Source organism: Chelonia mydas, chromosome 4, assembly GCF_015237465.2.
Source record: "Chelonia mydas isolate rCheMyd1 chromosome 4, rCheMyd1.pri.v2, whole genome shotgun sequence".
NCBI classification, from domain to species: Eukaryota; Metazoa; Chordata; order Testudines; family Cheloniidae; genus Chelonia; species Chelonia mydas.
The window spans coordinates 97,095,870-97,118,598 of record NC_057852.1 but is presented as its reverse complement, the minus strand read 5'-3'; the positions used below and the strand labels follow the sequence as shown (position 1 = coordinate 97,118,598).

The following is a 22,729-nucleotide window of genomic DNA, read 5'->3' as shown; positions in this document are numbered from 1 at the left end:
AGACAAGACTTGAGTCTTAAAGGGGCTTTTCAATCATGTTAAGCTAACTCAACTGAACTAACACAACTGAAAAATGGACCCTTTTAACCTGTCAAGACAGAGCCTAAGGGAAAGAAAGCAGCACATCGCTCAGCTAAATCAGTCCCTCTTTCCCTTTTGTGATTTAGGCCTTGACTCAGGGTTGCACTGATTTGTCTAAAGGAGTGTTTTTAAACACAATTTAATTAGATATGACAAAAACAAGTGTGGAAATTCATCAGTCAATGTAGCTTAATTCATTTCCTAACTGAATTAAGCCAAATCCCTATAAAACAAGGTTTAAATCAATTTAAGAGTGTCTACACTGTTTTGCACCTGTTCGACTTACAATTGCACTTGTTAGGGCTGGTCTACTCACAGACTGGAACCAAAATGTTCAATGGCGTGAATTAAAATCAATATAGCTATTTCGACCCAAGTCTGTGAGTAAATAAATTATTTGTTAAACCGATGGAAGATTGAATTATAGACCAGACTCGTGGGCAGTTGTTGAACTGCTCTTCCTTTAACTGGTTGCTGGTGAGCGGGCTGTGGTGTCCCCATGTTAGTAGCAGCAGCAACAGAATGGAGGTGGCTGTGGAAACAGCAAGCTGCAGAGAAATCTTTATGCACCAGGGCCTTGCTGTGCCCCCTCCCCCTCTCTGAGTAGGTTTTACATGTACGTTCTGGAGTCATCACAGAGAGAATAGGACACACAAACCCACAGCAAAACCCACACAGGCAGAGCTGAGAACTCTTCAGGAAGCTGACTTGAACTAAACCACTCGCTTATTTTTCATCACATTATGTCTGTCTCTGCTGCCCCATCACCAGATGAACTAAACTCAGTCTCTTACACCGGGCTTATTTGGAAGGTATGTAATTCTCTTTTCTTTTTTCCTCTCCTCTCCCCAATCCCTTTTAAGAAAAAAGAAAATTTACTGTTAATCCAGCAAGGAAAATTCTATTGGAAAAACAAAAACCATAGAGCTCCAGTTTTCTTCTTTACCCTCCACTTGCACTAAGAGTACTTGACTTCCGTAACATTTATTTTCAAGAGCCATGTTCAACATCCTGTGTCTGGTGAATTTTTGCCCCCTCCCCCCAAGTGTCTTAATATAAATATTTATATTTTAAATAGGGTGACAAGATGTCCCGATTTTATAGGGACAGTCCTGATATTTGGAGCTTTTTCTTACATAGGCAACTATTACCCCCCCACCCCATGTCCCAATTTTTCACACTTGCTATCTGGTCACCCTAATTTTAAATCAAGATTAGTGTTTTTAGCTGTCACCATTCTCTCATCTTACAAAACTTGATTTGAAAACTACAAATACTTTCAATTTTTATACAAAATAGAACATTCCTTATTGTGATATCATATTAAAAGACAACCTAGTCCCCCTTGTGTACTTCCCCTGGATTTTTTATTATATTTTATTCTTATTTTCTACTTCAGCATAAAAAGAACACGCTGCTGTCCCTGGATTTTTGATTGTGTTTTAAGGTTTTTTTTGGTACTTCAGCCTAAAATGACCCATTATAAAGGGAGGACATAAGTGAGGTTGAACGTACCAGTAACTTTATATATTAATCGATTTAGGTAAAAAGATAGAAAATAAAAAAATCTAAAAAGCCTGGGTCTGATTCTGATCTAATTGACAGTAGTGTAGATCATGAATAACTCTACTGAAGTCAATGGAGTTATACATGCGTAAACCTGGTGCAAATGAAAGGAGGATCCCATCCCTTTTTTGCGAAATAAACTGTCACTGAGGGGAAAATTTATTGTTTTATTTTCATAATATACATTTAGAATGAGAATTGTTTCATAATAATTTTTTCAAAGAGGTGAAATGTTAATGTTTTATTAACTGAAGTTAGTATTAAAAGGTTTTTAATTTGCTAATTTCTTCAGCTCCATTCCTAGTTTCAGTTGAACCCTGGTCCAGCTAGGATCCTAATGATTTTTCACCTCTTCGTGTTGAGAATGAAGTCCTTAACTTGCCTTCTAAATGGCCACAAACACAATTCTCCTCTTCCTTCTCAATGCTACTTTTCTATTGAACAAGTACGTTATTTTCACGACACATGGTCTGGTTACATATGCGGTGGTGTGTATATACATATAGACCTAGATATACACATGCATTTCAAGCTTCTGTTTTCAGAGGCTGCTCCTCCAAATGTATAAGCTATTCAATAATGGTCACCTTGCCAATGAAAGGTAGCTACTGTAAGAAGTGGATAAGGACAGAGTCTAAGGGTGCTAGATCACATAATATCCATCAGACACAGCGAGGTCTAGATTTCTCTCAGGTACCCGTAAAAATCTGAATGTAATTCTTAATTTTCCTATCCTCCTCTTTCAGTGCTATTTCCATTAGTACATGGCATAGGAGTGGGCATGTGACCATCTGGAAGAGGCCGTCTTTAACACAAATTTGTCGTAAGGAAAATATTTTCAGAGTGGAAAGGTAGGATAAAAAAGGCTAGACGATCCTTGCTGGGCTGATCTGCCTGCTTTTTGCTGTACCTAGTGTATGCCTGACTTCTACTGCTGTAGAAATAAGGTGGAACTTTGCATTAGATTGAGTAGTAGTTTACATTTATAAAAAATCTAAAAGAATTTTTATACAAATAAATTAATCTAACTTTTGATGTTACCATAAATGTGAAAGTGATTTAAAAATGTGATTGAATCTCATCCATCAAAGAATGACTTAAATATGTGTCACATAATTTAATCCAATTTCATTAAAGAGGCAGGGACTCGGCATATATCTACTGTTTAGACGTTGGGCAGAATTAAAGTTATAGGAAGGCTTACGTGAGTTTACTTCCTACAGCAAGAAATACCCATGGAAGGAGGAACTGGCTGAATTTACTTTAGGGTTTTACACTCACTAGAATAGAAACTGTACAATGGGAAAATTAGACATTTATGTGTTTATATCTTTTATGTATTTATAAATGACCTCCACCCATTGTCTAAGCCTCTGAGCTCATTAACCATTAAATTGTAATATATGGGCCTGAGTCTCATTTACACTAAGACCAGTTTACCCTGTCTGTTAATACCAAGTTGCCTTAAATTTGGTATAAGTGTAATTTATGCCCATTTTAAGGCTTCTTCACCCTGTACACTATAAAGTGGCCATAGTATAAATGAGAATCAGGCTTCAAACATTTAACTTTTTTCTGCCAATGATTAGCTGCATCAGAGGACACGCCTCACATGTCCATCTGCCAGAGTAAGAGCATAAATTTAAGTCTACGTCCCCAACCACTGGACCTGGTCTACATTTAAAAATTAGATTGACTTAGCTACATCGCTCAGGGCTGTGAAAAATTTTGCACTCTGAACACCATAGTTAGATTGATCTAACTCCCAGTGTGGACGTGGGTAGGTCAACTGAAGAGTTCTTTCATAGATCTGGCAACCACCTCTCATAGAGATGGCTTAACTACATCAATGGAAAACCCCCTGCCATCGATGTAGGAAGCATCTACACTACAGCAGCACCTCTGCAGTGCTTGGCTGTGCTGCTGTAGCAGCTATAGTGTAGACATGACCTTCCCAGAGACATTCTTAAGGGTCTGACCAACCTTATCAGGAAAATTGTGAGTAGAGAGATGGGTTTTACACCATGTGCTGAAGTTCAACAAATTCTGGCTCTGTTAGAACAATGTGAGCAGTGAGTTCTAGGGTAAAATGCCCTCCAATGAAAACACCCTTGAAGCAGCCCGCAGTTACGGAAACCTCAAGAGAGCATCAACTGATCTCAGCTATCACAGTGGTGGACAGCAGAGAGTCAATCTCTTGGGTAGATAGGACTACACCATAGACCTTTAAAGGCCTAAATGAACATTTTGCATTACACCCCGAAGCAAACCGGAAACCAATAGAACTAGAGATGTAATGAGCTCCCTGTGACCAATCTTGCAAAGCAAAAGATCTGCTATATCTGCACTAGTGGAACCTTCTGACTGGTCTTTCCAGGTAGCCCCATGTATAGTGTACAATATAGTAACCAATATAAAGGTCACAAAGGCATGTGGAGATCAAGACATTAGCCTGTCTCTCACTTCATGGATCTAGAGCTGGCTGTAATTTTTCATTGACAATGTGGTTAGCTGAAAAATGGCCTTTGAAAAAGAAATATTTCTTTTGTTGCAAAAAGTTCATGGTTTTTTTATAGTTAAAAATAATGAAAACATTATGTAAAAAGTTGTTGCAATTTTTTGTTTACCATGAAATGAAAACCTTCAATAACCTTTTCAGTAATGTTTTTGTTTAAAAAGAATTTGTGGAAAAAGGAATGAAAATCATGAACAATTTCTAATACACTAAAAATGAGTCTGTTTCAAACACTTACGAATGAAAATAACTTTGACTTTTCAGAGTTTTTCACAAAAGTAAGTTTTTAATTTTTTGACTAGCTCCAGCTGGATCTTTTAAACAGTGGTTCTCAAACATCACCATGCCATGACCCCATAAAAATATCAGAAAATAGTTTTGGGATCCTTCTCCCACCTAGCCATAAAGAAAGGGAGAGTGGCTATTACCCTGTCAAACTCACCACTGAGAACACATTTTAAAATATTGCGCTGATACCTCTATGTATTGGAAACATACAACAAATTTGAGGACCATGACTTGCCATTGCCCCTTTCACATAAAATTAAACATATTTTCATATATATTTAGCATAATTTAATTGTGCTTAATTTCTAATGTTCACTGAAAAACCAACAGACTCCCCAACAAACAAATGAGCTCTGATCTGTGTTGAGAGGAGAATAATATGGAGCCAAAGGCTCTGGTTATGCAGCTGCTAAGTATGAACAATGGGAACCACTTGTACAAAGCAGCTGCCTAATCAGGTCTAAAATGTATCTCTCACCAGAGAAAGGAAGGGCAATTGAGAGATTCTGCTCTCAGTTATATCAGAATACCCCCATTGATATTAATGTTACTGCACCAATGGAACTAAGAGCAGAATTTCACCAAAGATTTTATCTGTTTGTATGTCCAAAAGAAAAAAGGGATAACCAGTGGCATAAATTACCACAGATTAGGTTACCTTTCCTAATTACCTATGTCTTAATATATATAGGCAAACATACCTTTTGCACAAAGGACCCTATTTTGCCCTCTGATACTTCTGTCCAACCCCCACAGGAGTCAATGGCAGTTGTAAATTCATATGTGATGAGAGTGGAATTGAACTCAAGAAACATATTTTTATCCACATGGGTCAGTAAAATAGGCAGATCAAACATTTAAAAATGTTAAAAACCAAAACTGATGCTGTTGTTGGTTTTGGGGGTTTCCCAAAGGGGCACCACTGATGACACACTGTGTGGGAAAGACCCGACATAGATGGGAAGAGAAAGAACACCTTCTCTTCCAGCAGAAGCCAGAATTAATAATGGTTAATGGTAATGCGTGATACTGTTTTCAATAGACACGTTTGCAAGGTTGAAAATTAATCTAAAATAGGTGAAATTCATCCAATTTGAGCTAGTGGTAACATTTGTTGATTTTTTCACGTCTCACAAGTGATATTGATTTGATTTTGAAGGTTACCCTTGTCTACTTAAAATAAGGCTGATTCTCTTCATGCAACCAGGGCCGTAGTTAGTTAAAGATTTTTTTTTCTTGTCTTTCATATCCATGGGCTTTGAAAAGTCCTGAAATCTTTCACTTTAATAGGAAAGGCAAATGTTTTCCCTTCTGATGAAAGTCAGTTTGGGGATAAGCAGAAATATGGATAAATTGCACTTTGGATTTTTCCATTTACAATGGTTATGCTTAAAAAGTTGTCAAAAACTGGAAAAGCTTTAAGTGTGGCCATTATATCAAATTACTTCCAACAGTGTATGGTATACTGAATAATTTATACCGTCTTCTTTTAATCACATTCATATTTTTGATTTCCTCTTTTTACAAAGGCGTGTTGTAAAATAAATTAAACAAAAGCTTTTCAAGATGGGATGTTTCATTATTATCAAACTAAAACCAGATTTGAAAATTCAATTATGTTTCAATAAGGCTTTAATGCTGAATGGGAGAATGTTATAAAACTTCCAGATGGGCTTGGACCAAGCCCCCTGAGTCAAATAAACCAAATTTTGCAAATGTTGGTATACAAGTCCAAAATGTGGCATTCAGCCATATTTCCAATAAAAATGTCTCTTTTTCATATAAATGGCTGATTTCATGCAAAATGTGCTAAGACTTTGCCAATAAAGAAAAACTTTAAAAAGTTCCTGACCACCCTCAGAGAACAGAAATACTCTGCCAAAGTCTACCCTGGCCTGGTAATATGTATTATCTATTCACTCGATGAAAAAAGACATTCCAGCTGTAAGAATTTAAAATGAGGTCCGACAAAACTGTATTGCGGGATGAGAAAAGAAGGAGTATCTATTTTTGGAAGTGGAGAGAAGTTGGAAAATCCACTCTTGAGGTTTTTTTTTTCTTCTGAAACTATTCCATATGGTCCAATGCTGCTTGTAATATTACACATTTTATATAAAAGTGATAGGATGTTAAGGTTGCACAGAAATCAGAGAAAGCTAATAAAGCAAGCGTTCTCAGGCCAAATTCCACAAAGACTTACACCATGGTTTGCACAGCATATACATCAATGTAAGTCTGACCCTCTGTGTACAACAGGTGCTACTTCAAAAATAAATTAAATAAATACAAGCATGACAGCTTGTTAAGGCTGGGGCATTCCCTTTATTTATTTTTTTTTGGTCATAACTGCAGCCCTGACCCTGAAATAAGATCCATGCTCACGGGTTCCTGCACCCAGTTGGAGAGCCACTGACTTCATTGTGACTCCGTGTGAGTAGGAAAGGCGACTTCAGTGACATTTATACATACTTTTGTATTTAATTTCTTTTGTTAAAATAAAGCATTCCTAGGGAAGCTATGAATGTGAGAAAGGAGCCTTTCCAGTGTATTCCATAAATATGCTTTTATACCAGTTTTACAACTGCACGGTATAAAGTACATGAATACTGGATTTTCGAATAGACCTTGCAAGGTAGCCACATGTAAATTAAATACAAAAAAGTAGAAAACAAATTAAAGGGTTAAATAGGTTAAACCACCAGATGCAGGAATAATTATTATAACCTTCCATCCACAAAGTGCTTTATAAAGTGATTTGCTAACTAGGTACAGACATATTGCCACACAAAACCTGTAATTGATAGTTAGGTTCAAAAGGGGGATACCACTTACTACAGCTAACATCTAACTAAAGATTTTATACCTTCCTACCATACACACAGGACAGAAACTGTGGACATTGGCAATTCTGGAAATACACGGTTAAAGTATGTAGTCAGTTCCTTACTACCTTGACATAATGAATTATTCATCATTCACCACCCCACCCAAATTTCTACAGCTCACTCAATTTTACTTTTGCCCCGTTAAAAATCAACACATAACTTCAGACATGAAATAGAGGAAAATATTTTTTCTCTAACTAATAAATGTTCGCCATAATGTAGCAATAACACAATATCCTGAATTGTTCGCTATGAAATACAACATACGTTATTTCAGAGTGGTAGCCATGTTAGTCTGTATCAGCAAAAACAATGAGGAGTCCTTGTAGTACCTTAGAGACTAACAAAAGTTATTTGTTACACAAAACAGTTACAAATTCAACATAGAGTATCTTATACCCACATCCCCATACTTGGAACAACAGCACCAAAACCAACCAAAAACACACCATGTGTGTTTTAGTATACATGAATTTATAGATTATTGAATTGTTCATGTTTTTTAAATATATGCTGATTGATTTGTGCATACATCTATATACCTACCCAGGTTGGCAAATAGTGCCATATTCTGAATAAAGGTATATATTCATTTTATACACAAATTTGTATCCATTTTGTGTGCATGAGGGATGGACACTTATGTACATTGTACTTCCTAATGGGTGTTAATCACTCTTTAGATATCCAATAAATTATTAGAAATTCAAACAAAAACAGTGAAAGGCATCAGACTTTGTGATAAGTCCCATCTGTAGAGAAATCAATACCTGAAATTCAGTAAAACAAAAAACGATAGAAGGATTTTAAAGAGTTAAACCGCTAAAAATGTTTTTACCAAATATTATATAAATATTTACATAATATATATGTTACCATAGATATGTCTTTTCTGATTTACCTCATACTTCAAAAAAAAAGTTCTGTGTTTAAAGTAGGATGTGTTGTCATGAGAAATTTGAAGTGGTTTGGGGCCCAGTGATGCAAACCCTTATACATGTGAATAACTTCACACACAAGCAGTGCAACTGAAGTCAATGAGACTATTTGCATGCCTAAATGGTTACAAGATCGGACCTTTGGTTTGATTATACTGAAGTTAGGCATGGCCTTAGGACTGGAACCTAGCTCATTTTTAATTATGAAAAGATGTCTCTTCATAATATGTACATATAATAGGAATATAATGTGAGTGTGTTTATATAAGTTTAAGTATGTTGTGTGTGTGTGTGTGCATATCTATACCTAGATGCACACACAGAAGTAGCTGTATTTCACTGATGGATACACATACACTAATGCGGGCCATTAAGTATCTTAGATAGATAAATATGGGTGTATGTGTGTAGAATACCACCCCCCAATATGTCTATGCATATCCACCACTGAAATACAGCCACATCTGATGTAAAACTTGTGAATTGTTTAACAGCAAGAACAAAAGGGTGTAACAGCTGAGGATGGGAAAAAAGGCTATTTTATCCAATATACAGTGTACCAGAACAATTTTACATGGCACAACGGATGAAGTTCACTGCTATTCAGGTAATCAGTAAAAGGCGTGAGCATCACTCGCTTAGGGCGTGAAACAATGTTCCCTTTCCATTGACTTCAAAGGATGTTGGATCAGGGACTTGTATTGCCCCCCGTAAAGGGTGAATTTCACCTCCAAGAATTAACCTCATATGAATTTGGGCGGCACACAGGGGTTAGTGTTGAAAATCATTTACCGTTGAGTCTTGGGCACCCAAATAATGAGTTATCTGACATTTCGTACCATATGCCGTACCTAAGCACAATGAGAATGAGGTAGTTTAAGGATCCACCTGACCCATGCCTTGATTATCAGAGGTACTCAGCACTCATAGTTCCCATTGGCTTCAATAGTTCAGGAACCCTAAATATCAGAACTCAGACTTTTTTGACCTTTTAAGGTTGTTTTAATTCTTGGGTGTGCATGTTTAATTTTCATGATGTGGTTGTATCAAAAGTGTGATCAGACACAAATAATCATGGTATGCGGCTTCATCTCTTATTTTTACTCCTGAATACTGCTGGGCCATATCATGCTACCCTCTTTGAAGTAGAAATTTCTATTCTGAGCAATGGGGATTTCAATCTCAAAACTGAGGGCATGAAAAAGCCTATTTAATAATAACATAGTTACAAATGTCTGAAAATTTGGCCTTTCCCTCTTGTTTTTAGTTTCAAGCTTTACATCTTCTGAAAAAGCATTTTAGGAATTCAAAATGTTCATGCTTTGGCTCATCTCAGACGTGAATATTTTTAGGGAAGTTTAACACCAAGACGTTTGACTGTTTCTGAGTTGCATGAAGGTGATTAAAAGACAGCTTTCTATTTTTTAAAAAAGAAACAAGTCTTTACCTTCCATTTTTCTTATTTAGAAAACTGAAAATCTTTGTTAAATTTCACAGGTTTGAATTGGGACTGGTGTCTTTGTCTTGTTTGAAGAAATGTAGTTTTGAGACGAAGTTCTCAAGGTTTGAAAGTAAAGATTTAACACATGTGGTTTGTTATCCTAACTTCAGAAAGACATGGAAGGTGTATTTTCCCATTTATTTATTTAAATGTATAATAACTGTATAAAGAGTGCTCATCACAACCTCTGAGCACTTTTAAAAATGCTTAAAACTACAATTAATCATAAATTATCAATTGATCATAATTCTGGCAATTATGCACTAACAACACTACACCAGCAGTAACATAAATATAACAGACATTTAAAAAACCTTACCAATTAAATTAGCATAGTCTGCCAATCTCACCCTTCTCCCTGCTCCCGCTCGGTCAGGAAGAAAGAGGGACCTTGTAGCCTGCCCTGCAGATTAACAAATTGAACAAAGGCTGTTATGGACCAAGTGAGAGAAGAGAGTTGGAAAGGGACCTAATGGAAAACACTCAGGCAGTATCCCCTTCACCTCCACCTTCTCTTTCGTACCAATGGTGCCATAGCTCAAATGCTTCCACAGACTGCAACTGTGGTGCTGTTTTATGAGGGAAGAGATTGTCTTATGTCTACACTACAGCTGGAAGATGTGGTTCCCAGCGTAGGTAAACAGAGTCACGCTAGCTCAGCTCAAACTAGCACCATAAATAGCAGAGTGGACATTGCGGCACTGGCGGCATCTTGGGCTAGCCACCTGAGCTCGGACTTAGGAAGTTGGGTGGGCTTGGACTGGGGTGGCTAGATAAGCCGCCACCAGCACCGGAGAGTCCACACTGCAATTTTTAGGTGATAGCTCAAGCTGAGCTATTGTGAGTCTGTTTACCTGTGCTGGAGATTACGCTTGCCAGCTGCAGTGTAGATAGGTAAGTCATTTAGGGTTTTACAGGTCAAAAGCAACATTTTAAAATCAAATTACAAACTAATAGGTAGTTAGTGCAGCTAATAGAGCATTGGATGAACACAGTGATACTCAGATTTCAGGAGTCAAATTAATGATCAACATTAGTGATCAAATTAGTGATCAACATTACCCAAAAGAGCCATAGTAGTGAATGTATTGTTTAATTTACTATAGTACTGTGTATTCATATTTAAACAGTATGACGGGGAAATATGTAGTTTATATATATATATATCAGCAAAATGACTGACCAAGTATTATTATTTTATCAACTACAATTGGTTACTAACATAATAAAAGCATGCTGATTGGTTAATAACTTAGATTGGTTAATAATTAAATCACACAGTGGTTTAATATCATGTGTTGCAAAGAGCCGCAGGAGGCACATTAAAGAGCCACCTGAGGCTCGTGAACCTAAGTCTGAGTATCACTAGTTTAACATTTTCATGAAAAGAAACCCTCCCTACCAAGTGGGGTCCTGGATTCTGCACCAGTTGCAATTTTCAGATGGATTTAAGATGTAGCCCATACATTGCAGTACTCTAACGTTGGGGTGACAGAGGCATGGATGGCAGTTGCATAAGTCTGTATCTGAAAGAAACAGGCACTACCTGATCCAAACTGTAGCAGCTACTTGTCCTTCTAATACCAGCTGGGAGTCTAACCAGATTCCCCAGACTATGAACCTGATTTACAGATGGCAGACCCACATCCTCAATCAAAGGGGCCAGTATTATTTCTGCCATATCTTCTGGTTGCTTCCCCCAACCAATCAGCATTCACTTTTCAGCCAGCTAGCCCTCATCCATTCCCCAGTCTCCTCCAGACACTTAGTACTGCAGTCCACAGTTCTGGCTGTATCAGTAGTGATGGAGATATATAGCTGTATGTGATAAGCAGACATTTCCACTGCTATGCTATTTCCTCACTAGCCCTCTTAAGAGCCTCAGATATGTGTAAAACAAGAGGGGTTACAGATATAGTTATACATATGGCAATAAATTCCAGTTGCAGGAGCAGTTGCAGGATAACGATGATAATACTTAGCATATGCATTGTATTTAATCTTCAAAACACTTTGGCTGGCCAACCAGACTAGCATGTGTTAAAGGCCTTGTCTACACTATTCTTTGTACACATGTTAACTAATCCAAATCCTAGTCTAGAGAAGGCCGGAATCATTTTCAAAGTACCCCGAAGACATTCTGTGCCAAAATATGAAAAATTATGCACCAAAAAATTAAAAATTCTGTGCATAATATTTTAAAATTCTGCAAAATTCTGCAAATTTTATTTGTCAAATAAATGTGGAGGCTCCAGCATGGCATTGGGGCACACAGGCCACTGGCTGCACAGAGATGGAGATCTGTGCAGCTCCCCACCTGGGAAATAGACTCAGGGGTGAGGCTGCACCCAACCCTGACGCAGTGCAAGGACCTGACACAGTGCAAGGAGTGCGGGGGAGTGAGGCTCAGCGAGAAGGTCTGGATATGAGGGGGTCTGGATGCATGGTGGTTGGGTGGATGGGGAAGCAGCTCCCACTGACTAACCCTAAGCTCCCACTGAAGCTGAGGAGCGATGGGGGCAGGAAGCAGGGAGCGGGGGGATTTGCAGAGCTTCCTGCAGTTGGGGAAGAAATATCGGGGTGGGTCTGACCCGGCCCTGGATGCTGTGCAGGGGAAGAGGAAGTCCTGTCCTCCCCAGCCCAGCCAAAACTAGCAGCTGAGCCTGCTACAGGATAGGAGCTACCAGACGGGTCTTTCCCAGTCTTGCCCCCTGCCCCACAGTGATTTACCTCTCTGCCGGCTGCCCTGGGCACCTGAAACATACTGGTGGAGAGGTTACAAGGCCGCTCTTGTGGCTTCCCTTTGCTTCCCTATCAAAAAGTCATTTTTCTGCGGGGAAGCAAAGAAATCCGCAGGGGACATAAATTCTGCACATTTGCAGTGGTGCAGAATTCCCTCCAGGAGTATCAAAGATAGGATTAGAATGTAGGAGTTCCTGATGTATCTTTCTGAGCTCAGGGATGTGTTTTCATGTAGATGTTTGACCACACTGGATGACATTTTATGCTTTAAACTAGAAGCCAGCATTATTTCTAGTGAAATTGAAAAACAGTCTCATTTAGTTCAGCAGATAAACCTGCCTCATTAAGCTATAAATGTTCCTGAATCAATTGTGTTTGGAATTGTTTCCGCATAAGTAAAGCTAGTTCTTCATGTGATGTATACTCACTCAGGCCCGGATCCTGCAATGAGCGCTGTGTCATGAGGCCACTGCTCCCATGTGGAGTCCACTGCAGGATCAGGGCCCTGGTTACTTTCCTGTACTACTCACAAACCACATCAGGCTTTGCAGTGTTTAAATATTTTTCCAAGAAGTCACTTATGCATTAGTCTTTCTACTTATTTTTTAGGTAACCATTACAGATTATAAACTGTTCTTTATATATGGTAAAATTAATCATTAGAGGGCCTGATCCTGCAACCACACAAACAAATCTTGTGCCTTTACTTGCATCATGTACTGACTACTGATGTGAACAAAGGTACTCCAATGCATGTGTACAGGATGAGGCCCAGGGCAGCTGCTGTTGCTACAGAAGGGTGGTGAGTCCTAGATACCATCAATCGGATATGGTTTGATTGTGTCAAACAGCCTCAGTCTCCCATCGAGTGTGATGGAGGCAAGAGTGTGCCAGCAGGAGCTCTAGGAGGCACTGTGCATGGAGCAACCAGACTCTGGAACTCCTGGGAGCATGGATACTGCACTATTCCTGGAGAAGGAGCAACATCTGCTCTGCGCCCAGCTAGCTGCACTGCTCCGTGTGCAGAGGTGTAACCTACTCTCCTTAGCGTTGCCAGAGTTTACATATAGTCCTGGAAGTCTCTGAGCTCACAGATTCTCATGTGATTAACCCTCTCATGGGTGGTGCATGTAAGGAGCAGTTTCTTGTGCCTTCTCCCTACAATGTGCATGAATGCAGGTACTGGACACTAACTGGCCTTTAGTTCAGTAGATGATGTGAATCAGTTGTGGTATCAGTGCATGTCAGTGATTGACATGGGGGGGGGCGTGGAATGGGAACAGGAGGAAGCAAAATCCTGGCTCCATTGAAATTAATGGGAATTGCCATCAGCTTTACTGGATCCAGGATTCTGTAGGTTTCCATTGTAGCCTATTGCAATCAATCCTTGCTTGCTTGTTTTTTTAATATTTCTTTAATTTAGAGTTTTTCTCCAATATTTTACTGTTGTGGGTGGAGGGGAGAGGGAATTTTTCAAAAGCTCAAAGTGCATTTAGGCACCCAGCTCCTCTTGAAAGACAATGCAAAGGGAGTATCTATCTATTCGGGCCGGGGGAAATCTCCCTCGTGATATTTTAAATTTTTACTCACTTTTTGTCTTTTTCTTTAAAATTATATGCAAAACCCTGCTACGTCTGCATTAAGGTTGATCACACAGAAGTTAGGAAATTCAGAGTTAAATTTCCCTTAGCAACCTTAACTCTACCCCTGTCAGCAGGAATTTCTAATAGGATCTTTTATTTGGTGATCACACAGAACTGGGCAATGTGATATATTATTTAGCACATTCTGTAATACAATGCAGTGGAAAGAATCTGCAATATTTTTTTCTAGCCTTGCAGGTGCTTATGCAGTGTGTTGTGTTGCCACTTTTGCTCTTAAACCAAGGTTTAGTACTGCCCCTCCAACAGGACTCTTTAAAGGACATCAAGTGTATATTCTTCATTTTGGTTTAAACTGACTATTTTTGTATAGCTTTAGCTTTACTTGTGTAGTGTTTTCTTTACTGCTTACACTGAATTTTAATACTCTTTCTACAGTAAGACTTTGTCAGTGAGATGAATTGTGCATTCTTGATGTATGCTTAAATTGCATCTTTTCTTGTAAACTTTCATGGATGTTGGTGGAATTTTGCAATGCTGCACATATGTCGTGCGATCATGTCATTTAAGACCTTACTGTTTTGCACAGATAGTTGGCAATTACAGTGAAAGTTGTGTGAGAATTTTACATCTGACATTTTTGGCTTTTGTGTAATTAAAATTCCAAATCTAATAGGCATTTATGTAGTGCGTATAATATATGGTAGAGTGAAAACTGCAGCCGATAGCTAAAATAAATCCAGATCTAGATCAGGATAGAGGTTCCTGGGCCCTTGGACACACCCACTCAAGAGGAATCAAAAAATGGCCACAACTGGGTACCTTTTGGTTTTATTTATCTATGGATTGTAGTTTGACCCCCTTTACTTTAAAAACAGCCATATGTTTTTCTGATGGGACTTATCAGTACTGTATGTGACAGTATGTATATGTGCAGGCTCATTAGTCTGTTTTTACTATATTAGCCATCATTCTATTTTATTTTCAAAATATCCAAAGTAATAGAATCAGATTAAGGGCAAATTGTATGCCACCCCTATGTGTCTGTCGGTCTCATTTTTTAGTTTAGAGAAAACCAAAAAGCATCTTGAATTGGTAACTTCTATTTTTTCCCCCTCAAATAAAAATAAAAATAACCAGACTAATAGGATTGAAAATGAATTAAAGAAATTTGTGCTGTGGAGAGGAGTTTTTTTATGCTGAATTTTAATAGGGGAGCAAATGGTTATATCTGAGTTATAAGCCACTGGAATACAGGGCTTTATCATGGTAATATTGACACAATTTTCCAGTATAGCAGTACTCCAATAAACATGCTTAAATAATTGGACAGCACATCCAGTGTGTGCTTTTCAAGTCTTATATTTATATATTTTTTTTAATCTAGTTTGATTTATTTGGAATTCTCTTCTCTGAGTGAAGTCTATTCCATGAGGGGGTTAAACTTTTACAAGTTACTTCTCACAGTTTTAAAAGTAAATTATACACCAGACACGCAGTGGCATCAAACAAACGTGAGAGGATTTGTTCATTCATGGTCTTGTTCATTTCCTGATACACAGGAGGGCACCTGGGTGTGATTCAGTCTTTATCAGAATTCTCAGAATCCACCATGTACGGGTTGGAAACGGACATTGTGTTTGCAAACCAGGAAATACCGCCTGTTGCAATGACTCTCTTCTAAATACCAGTAACAAGAAATCAGTATGAAAATTTGCCAATGAGGGTTTGAAGAAGCATTTATAAAATAAAATACTCCCTTGAGTACAAGTCAGATTGCTTGTATGTTTATTTTCTTTCGGTTGGCTCATGTGGCAGAAGACATGAAAGGTGCCCATGCTGCAGGCAATCCCACAGGAGGGTGGATGCTGCATGATTATAAAATAGAAGCAGGGAATTGCACTGTCAATGCTAGTTAAATGCACTGCAAGTCCAACTGATGCTTTTTTTTTTTCCCCTTTGTGAAATCAGTTGAAGCACTAAATATACTATAAATGTATAGCTAGGAGAGCAGAATGCTGGGATAGGTGAAACTAGAGTTGGCTACTGTAAACTACAGAGCATTCTTCTGCCCTTTACTGTGTGGTGATAATTTTTGTCTGTACAAATAAACTCCAGAACTGTCTCCCCTCTTAACAAAAGAAGGGGATGAATGGAAATCAATTATTTAAATGAAAAATACACATTAGAGGGACACTGTTAATTTAACAATTAAACTCATATTTTTAGCTACTGTTATTATTCAGAACATCTAAGACTAGAAAGAGAAGAAGGGAAAGTTATTTTTTTTAGTTTTTCAGTTACTGAATTTGAAAACATTTAGTGTATAGTCAGTTTCACTGTTTCCCCTGTACAATCAGACAGTTAGTTTCCCTGTGTTGTTTGTGTGAATCTTTTGCAGAGCAATTGGGGAAGAGAGAAACATTTACAACAATAGGAAAATGTGATTGTAAAACCTTAAATACTGGCAAGGGTCTCAAGAGCAGGTGTAATGCCAGAAACTACTTTAACTCAGTTTTAAAAACTAACTAAATTTTGAATTGATTGCAAACTGTTAACAAAGTATAACCACTGGGAAGGAGAATATATTTATTTGGTTTGCTCTTCTGGCCTGTTTTTTTAAAGAGATTTGCAACAAAGAGATTTTCAGCCTTCCCCCCCACCCCCAGTAGTTACTGCACCATTTGTAAAACTAGAAGGGTTCCTGTCACACCAGATTTATATCTAAAGGCTTTTCCTCCGCTTCATTGTCATCTGAGAGGTTGCATATTGTCTTTGATTGTTGAATTACTTAAATAATCAAATCAATTAGTGCGTACTTTTTTTCATGTGCTGCATTTGAAGAGCATTGCTGGAGAGGGTGTGTAAATTTTCAAAAGTGCCTAAAAAGCCTAATTTGCATGTTCAAAAGTGAATTAGATGCTTGGAGCCTCAGTCTCATTGAAAGTCAGTGGGACTTAGGTTCCTAAATTACTTAGGCATTTTTGAAAATCTTATCCCATTTGCTGAGTGAGAAACCTGAGTGGTATCTAATATAACAAATGGTTGCACTAGAGAGAGATGGATTACTGCCCTAAAAAGATTTTTTTTACATCAATTGGTGCTACCTGTGTGGCTTGAGGGAATGACATTAATACTTGCATTAGAACACTGTTTGGAACTGCCCAAATAGATGTCCAGAGAAATTTACAATAAATGATGCATTTTCACTGGATTATAACAAAGATGGTTTATGAATGTTACATTTTATTTTTTCTCTTTCAGGAAGCTCGTTTTACTCACTGAAGCATTTGACTGATAGCATCACACAGTTGTGTGGGAGAGAAGGGGATTTTGTACTCAAGTGAAACTCTCGGGTCTTGAGAAGTTAAAGAATCTGGATGAATTCCTACTGAATGGAGATTATTTCAAAAGGTCCCTGAGAACTCTCTTTCTCTCTCTACGGCTCCTGCTCTTCCTGAGTTGAAACGGTGTGTTTTGAGGTGGAATTTGACAAAATGCTGGATTCAATCAAGTGCGTGCTGGTGGGAGACACCGCCGTGGGGAAAACATCACTCTTGGTACGTTTCACCTCTGAGACTTTTCCTGATACCTACAAGCCCACAGTGTATGAAAACACAGGGGTGGATGTCTTCATGGATGGTGTGCAGATTAGCCTAGGCCTTTGGGACACAGCAGGCAGTGATGCCTTCAAAGGCATCCGCCCCATCTCATACCAACAGGCTGACGTGGTGTTAATGTGCTACTCAGTGGCCAACCACAACTCCTTTTTAAACCTGAGGAATAAATGGATTGGTGAGATCAGAAGCCATTTGCCCCGAATCCCCGTTTTAGTGGTGGCCACTCAGACTGACCAGCGGGAAGCAGGACCCCATCATTTGTCCTGCATCAGCTCAGTTGATGGGAAGCGGTTGGCCCGGGAGGTCCGAGCTAAAGGCTACTTGGAGTGCTCTGCTCTCAGCAACAGGGGAGTGCAGCAGGTATTTGAGTATGCAGTCCGGACTGCAGTCAATCAAGCCCGAAAACAGAAGAGGAGGAAACTCTTCTCCGTTAACGAGTGCAGGATCTTTTGAAGTCGCTTTATTACTCTATTAGCTGCATTACTTCTTCCCTTGCACAGAAGTACATCAGCATAGAAAATGGAAGGTGAGCCAAGAAAGGACCTCTGGTAGGATCACCATGCTAGTGTTCCTGATGGGCCAGATGTACTTGCTACCTGACTTGGCTTTTCCCTTTCCATGAATAATGCACATGAAAAGTGCAGCTAACTTTCCTTTCTCCACAAAACTGTAAATGGGCTATTTTCCTCTCGGCTGTCTGGTCACAGAGCACTGGAGTGAGCCTGAACTGGAGACTTATGGATAATATCTATGTTCTTTAATTTTTCATTTCTGTTGTTGGTTTATTTGTCCTCACTTATTTAATGATAGAAGGCCTCTGCTTTGCCTGAAATCCCTGCTGACATAACTTCCCATGCTGAGTTTTTGACTCTAAGAACTTTGTATATATAATCTGATTATTGTATATTTAATTTAAAAAGACAGTTGTACATTTTGTTTTAAACTCCTCTAATATAGTTTGTTTTCTCTAGCTAACCACAAATGCAGACTGTCATATCTGTGAAATAGTCTCCTAGGACCAAACCCTTGAAGTTCTTATTGAGGTAAAACCCCCAATGGAGTGGTAGCAGTGGGCGTGAGAGCTGGAATACAGGGGATCATTAGTGGAACAGAATCTTTCACCTTTGCTGGTCCAAATCCACTTTGGTCTGGAAGTGACCAAAAATTATCGTTAGTTGATCTGTGTCTTACATAATATTTATTTTATGGTCTCAGCCCAGTTCCCAGCAGATCGGTGACTGTCTTAGCAAAGAGGCCAAAGACTGAATGGGCCAGAGGAGACTGATGTGCTCCCTCATCTTTAGAGGTGCTGGCTCCCAGATAAAACTTTTAGGCTCCGGGATGGGACAGTACAGGGGGGCTCTCACTGTCATGCAACGTGCTGCTCCTGTTCTGTAGGCAGAAAATTTCAGTCTCCAGGGATGACAGACATTTTTCATGAGCACTAAAATTCTCTCTCACACTTTTTTTTTAATGAACATTCTTCTGAACAGAGGTTTTGTTGAAACCAATAATCTAACATACTAAGGGTAATCAAATACATGGTGACGTTGAATTGATATAAATTGAATCAGCAGCAAACAATCTCTGGACCTGGGGTGCCAAGCGTAATTACTTTGGATTTTTACAAGATATAATTCAATATCCTTTACTTACCGGAGGAAACTAACAATATTTAGGGTCAAATCCTTGGGGCCAGGTTATTCCCCAGCACAGAAAACCTGCATATGGGTTTGCATGGGATAACTCTATTGGGGGTGAGGGTGGGCTTTGACCCCCTTTCAGGATGGCAGTAGTTCAACACACACAACCTGTGGATTCTCTGAGGTGTGAACTGGTCTCACTGGAAATCAGGGCCTTTTGTGCTGCCACACCCATGCAACTCTTGCCCCATACAAGGGTGCTGGAACAATTTGTATAGCAGGAGTGCTGAGAGTCATTGAACCAAACTGTAAACCCTGTATATAGTGGAAACCACTTCAACCCAGGGGGTGCAGCAGCACCCCCAACAGCCCTAGTTCCAGCACCTGTGGCCCCAAGCCACAGCAGCCTTCCAGGGGGTTCCACAGTGTAGTAGGGCACCGCACAAAAGTTAACGCAAGCTTAGGCTGTGGGGGCTTTACAAAGGATGCCCTGTGGTTGCCAGGATGGATGTGTGGGGGGAGATAGATTAGTCACATATGCAGTGCCTCTCCTTTCCACCTCTAGCTCAACCCCTCCCTTTCTGCTTTCTGTAGGGTCTGAGGAGATGATGCCATGGAAGGCAACACTTCCCCCTTCTATATGGGTAAGGATCCTCTTTACACATGGATCCTGGGAGAAAGATCAGTCCCTGTTCTCACTGAGTCCTTATTTGGGCAAACTCCTGCTAGCATTTGGATGGGAGTGTGGGTGTAATAACTTGTCTGATTCAAAACTGAGTAAGAACCTCAGGACTTCGCCTTAGTGTTTTTAGACACCTCCAGTGCTGGGTGGGTCTGCCTTCCTTAGCGAGCAAATCATAGTTCAAATATAGCTGGGGAGTGAACTGGGTACTCTCAGGGTGCTGCTCCCAGCTTGGTAGGCTATCAGAGTTTCTCTAAAGAGAGCTTAGCAAATTAAGTCCTGCTCTTCCCAGCAATTGCAGACATGAACTCGCATTAGACAAAATAATGATGGTTGTTATTTATATGGGGCTCAGAAGCATACCAGGTGCCCTCTAGAACAATTTAAGACATGACACAGTGAGTGTGAGTAGCAAACAATAGCGCGGGAATTGAGGGTTGAAAGAAGAAGAGTTCCATAATGAAATCCCATGGTTACTTAGTTTTGGTATCAGCCAATTGCTTGTATATTACCTACCTCTTGGAATTAGAGCTAAGTAGGAGCAATGGGCAGAGTCATACTTAAACACTGTTTAAACACTGTTTAAGTTTAAACACTGAGTTCAATGGGACTATTCCTATGAATAAAAGGACTAATGTGAGCAAATATTTCCAGGATAGGCCCTTGGACTGTAAGTGTACACAAAGCACTTGAAGTGTTTATTACACCACCAAGTCCCAGGCTGGTAAACATTTATTTCTACTTGAACTTTCCAGTGTTATCCTAAGGGAGGCCCTTTCATTACAAACGAGTACTGGGTTCATACGGGTCATTTACACTTGTTTTAAATCCTTTCAAACTCCTGCACCCAGGATCACAGCATAGGGGCTCCAGTCATTTCCTAGCTTATCTGTATTCCGCTCTTAAGTTCTGCCACCTCTGACTGCAAAAATTTAGTCACAGATTGCAAGCCCATTGCCCACAGAAACACTAAAATCTAGCCTGTTAGTGAATGAATTTGAACTCAGTGGGACTCTTCACATGAGTAACATCATTCAGATGCACAGATGTTTGCAGGATGAGGTCCTCAATGAAAACCCTGTAGCCTTGGCAACCACCATGTTTTTTTCTCCTTATCAAATCTCAATAGTCCTTCATTACTGAAAACTGTGTTTTCTGTAACCCTAACTAAAGATTAACGGTTGTTAATGTCATGAACATTAAAAAATGGGTGCAAAAAGTATGAGTCATATTGTAAATCTTCTCACTTTGTTTATTTATTTATAGACATTTCTACGGTGCTTATTACCAGAGTAACTGTTTTCTCACCTGACTTAGCCAGTCATCTTTTTCTGGATATATTTTTTAAAAAGGGCTGTAACAAATTATCTTCTCTTCTTGTGTTCAGTTTGATTAAAAGTGCTGCTTTTATGTGTTGCAGAATAATAAGTGTTATGCCATGACCACTTGTGGTGATTATCGGCTATATCGGGGCGGGCAAACTTTTTGGCCTGAGGGCCACATGGGGTTTCCAGCAGCGCAGCACGCTGAAGCAGCGGGGGAGGGGGGACAGCGGGGGAGGGGCCAGGGGCTAGCCTCCTGGGCCAGGAGCTCAGGGACCGGGCAGGAGGGTCCTGCGGGCCGGATGTGGCCCGCGGGCCTTAGTTTGACCACCTTTGGGCTACATGATGCAGTGATTACAGGCTATCAAGATGCCCCAAATAATTATCTTTATATTGAACAAAGTCAAATGAAAATGTGTGTCAGAAACACACCATTAGAGGGATATAGCATTAATGTAAATGAGTCACCCAATGGGCTTTTATATGGTATTTTACACGCGATCAAGGAAAGGCCTCGGAAGGCCTTGCATGCAGTTCAACTGAGCAAGAGGTAGGATTCAAAGGACACCACATCCTGGCTCTGCACCGCATGTTTGTGGATGGGCACTGTGCCTAGATCACACGGTAGGATTAAGGTTGGCTTGATGAGAGTGAAGCCTAGTGGAATGGCTACACTGCACTTAAATAGCCCTGTAGCCCAAGTCAGCTGGCAGGCGCCAGCCACGGGTGTCTAATTGCAGTGTAGACATACCGTTACTGACTTGGAAGGGAGAATGCTATCTCCCTCCCAACCTCATGGACCTCACTAACATACAGCATAGAACCCAGGCTGTGCACTTGGGCAAGAGGATTTGGGCATTCTTCCCCCCCCCATACAGAAAAAGACTCCTTAATTGCCCCCTCTAATCCCATCCAGTTAATCATAAAAACTACCCAAATGAGTAAGTGTATATTGATGTTTAAAATCATGTCAGGTCGAGGAATGATGAAGGCAGAGGCATTTTGTCTAGATACTTAGAGGGAAACTGAGCCACTTTTTCTCAGCCCAACCATTTACAGCATGTCAATGCTAAGAAACATTTATCATCATGAATAAACTGTGAAAGGCTATTTATTTATTATTTTTAATTATGTCTCTTTCTCAAGCCTAGTGCTGGAAATCGTGATCTCGCAGTGTGAGACCCCAGATACAGAGGGTGAAATCCTGGCCCAATTGTAATCACTGGTGAAACACCTATTGACTTCAATGAGGGCCAGGATTTCACCAAGAGACTGCAAAGTAGTTTCCAACATGCTTAAACATAGGGACCTTGGAACTGCCATATGGATCAGATCTGAGATCCAT

At 39.6% G+C, this 22,729-nt stretch overlaps 1 protein-coding gene across 2 annotated transcripts; it reads left to right on the top strand.

Annotated features, from left to right (window-relative positions):
• The first annotated feature begins 259 nt into the window (after nt 1-259).
• RHOH (ras homolog family member H) lies at nt 260-21,284 on the top strand. Of its 2 annotated transcripts, XM_027828726.3 has the most exons (3): nt 260-893; nt 2,394-2,498; nt 17,382-21,284. In XM_027828726.3, the coding sequence occupies exon 3, from the start codon at nt 17,615-17,617 to the stop codon at nt 18,188-18,190; it is 576 nt and encodes a 191-aa protein (XP_027684527.1). In that variant the 5' UTR covers nt 260-893; nt 2,394-2,498; nt 17,382-17,614; the 3' UTR covers nt 18,191-21,284. The 2 variants fall into 2 exon arrangements, with proteins under 2 accessions (XP_027684527.1, XP_027684528.1); XM_027828727.3 differs by lacking the exon at nt 2,394-2,498.
• The last annotated feature ends 1,445 nt before the right edge of the window (nt 21,285-22,729 follow it).

Coding starts and splice junctions, on each gene's coding strand:
- RHOH (XM_027828727.3), top strand. CDS start 17,615: ATGCTGGATTCAATCAAGTGCGTGCTGGTGGGAGACACCGCCGTGGGG.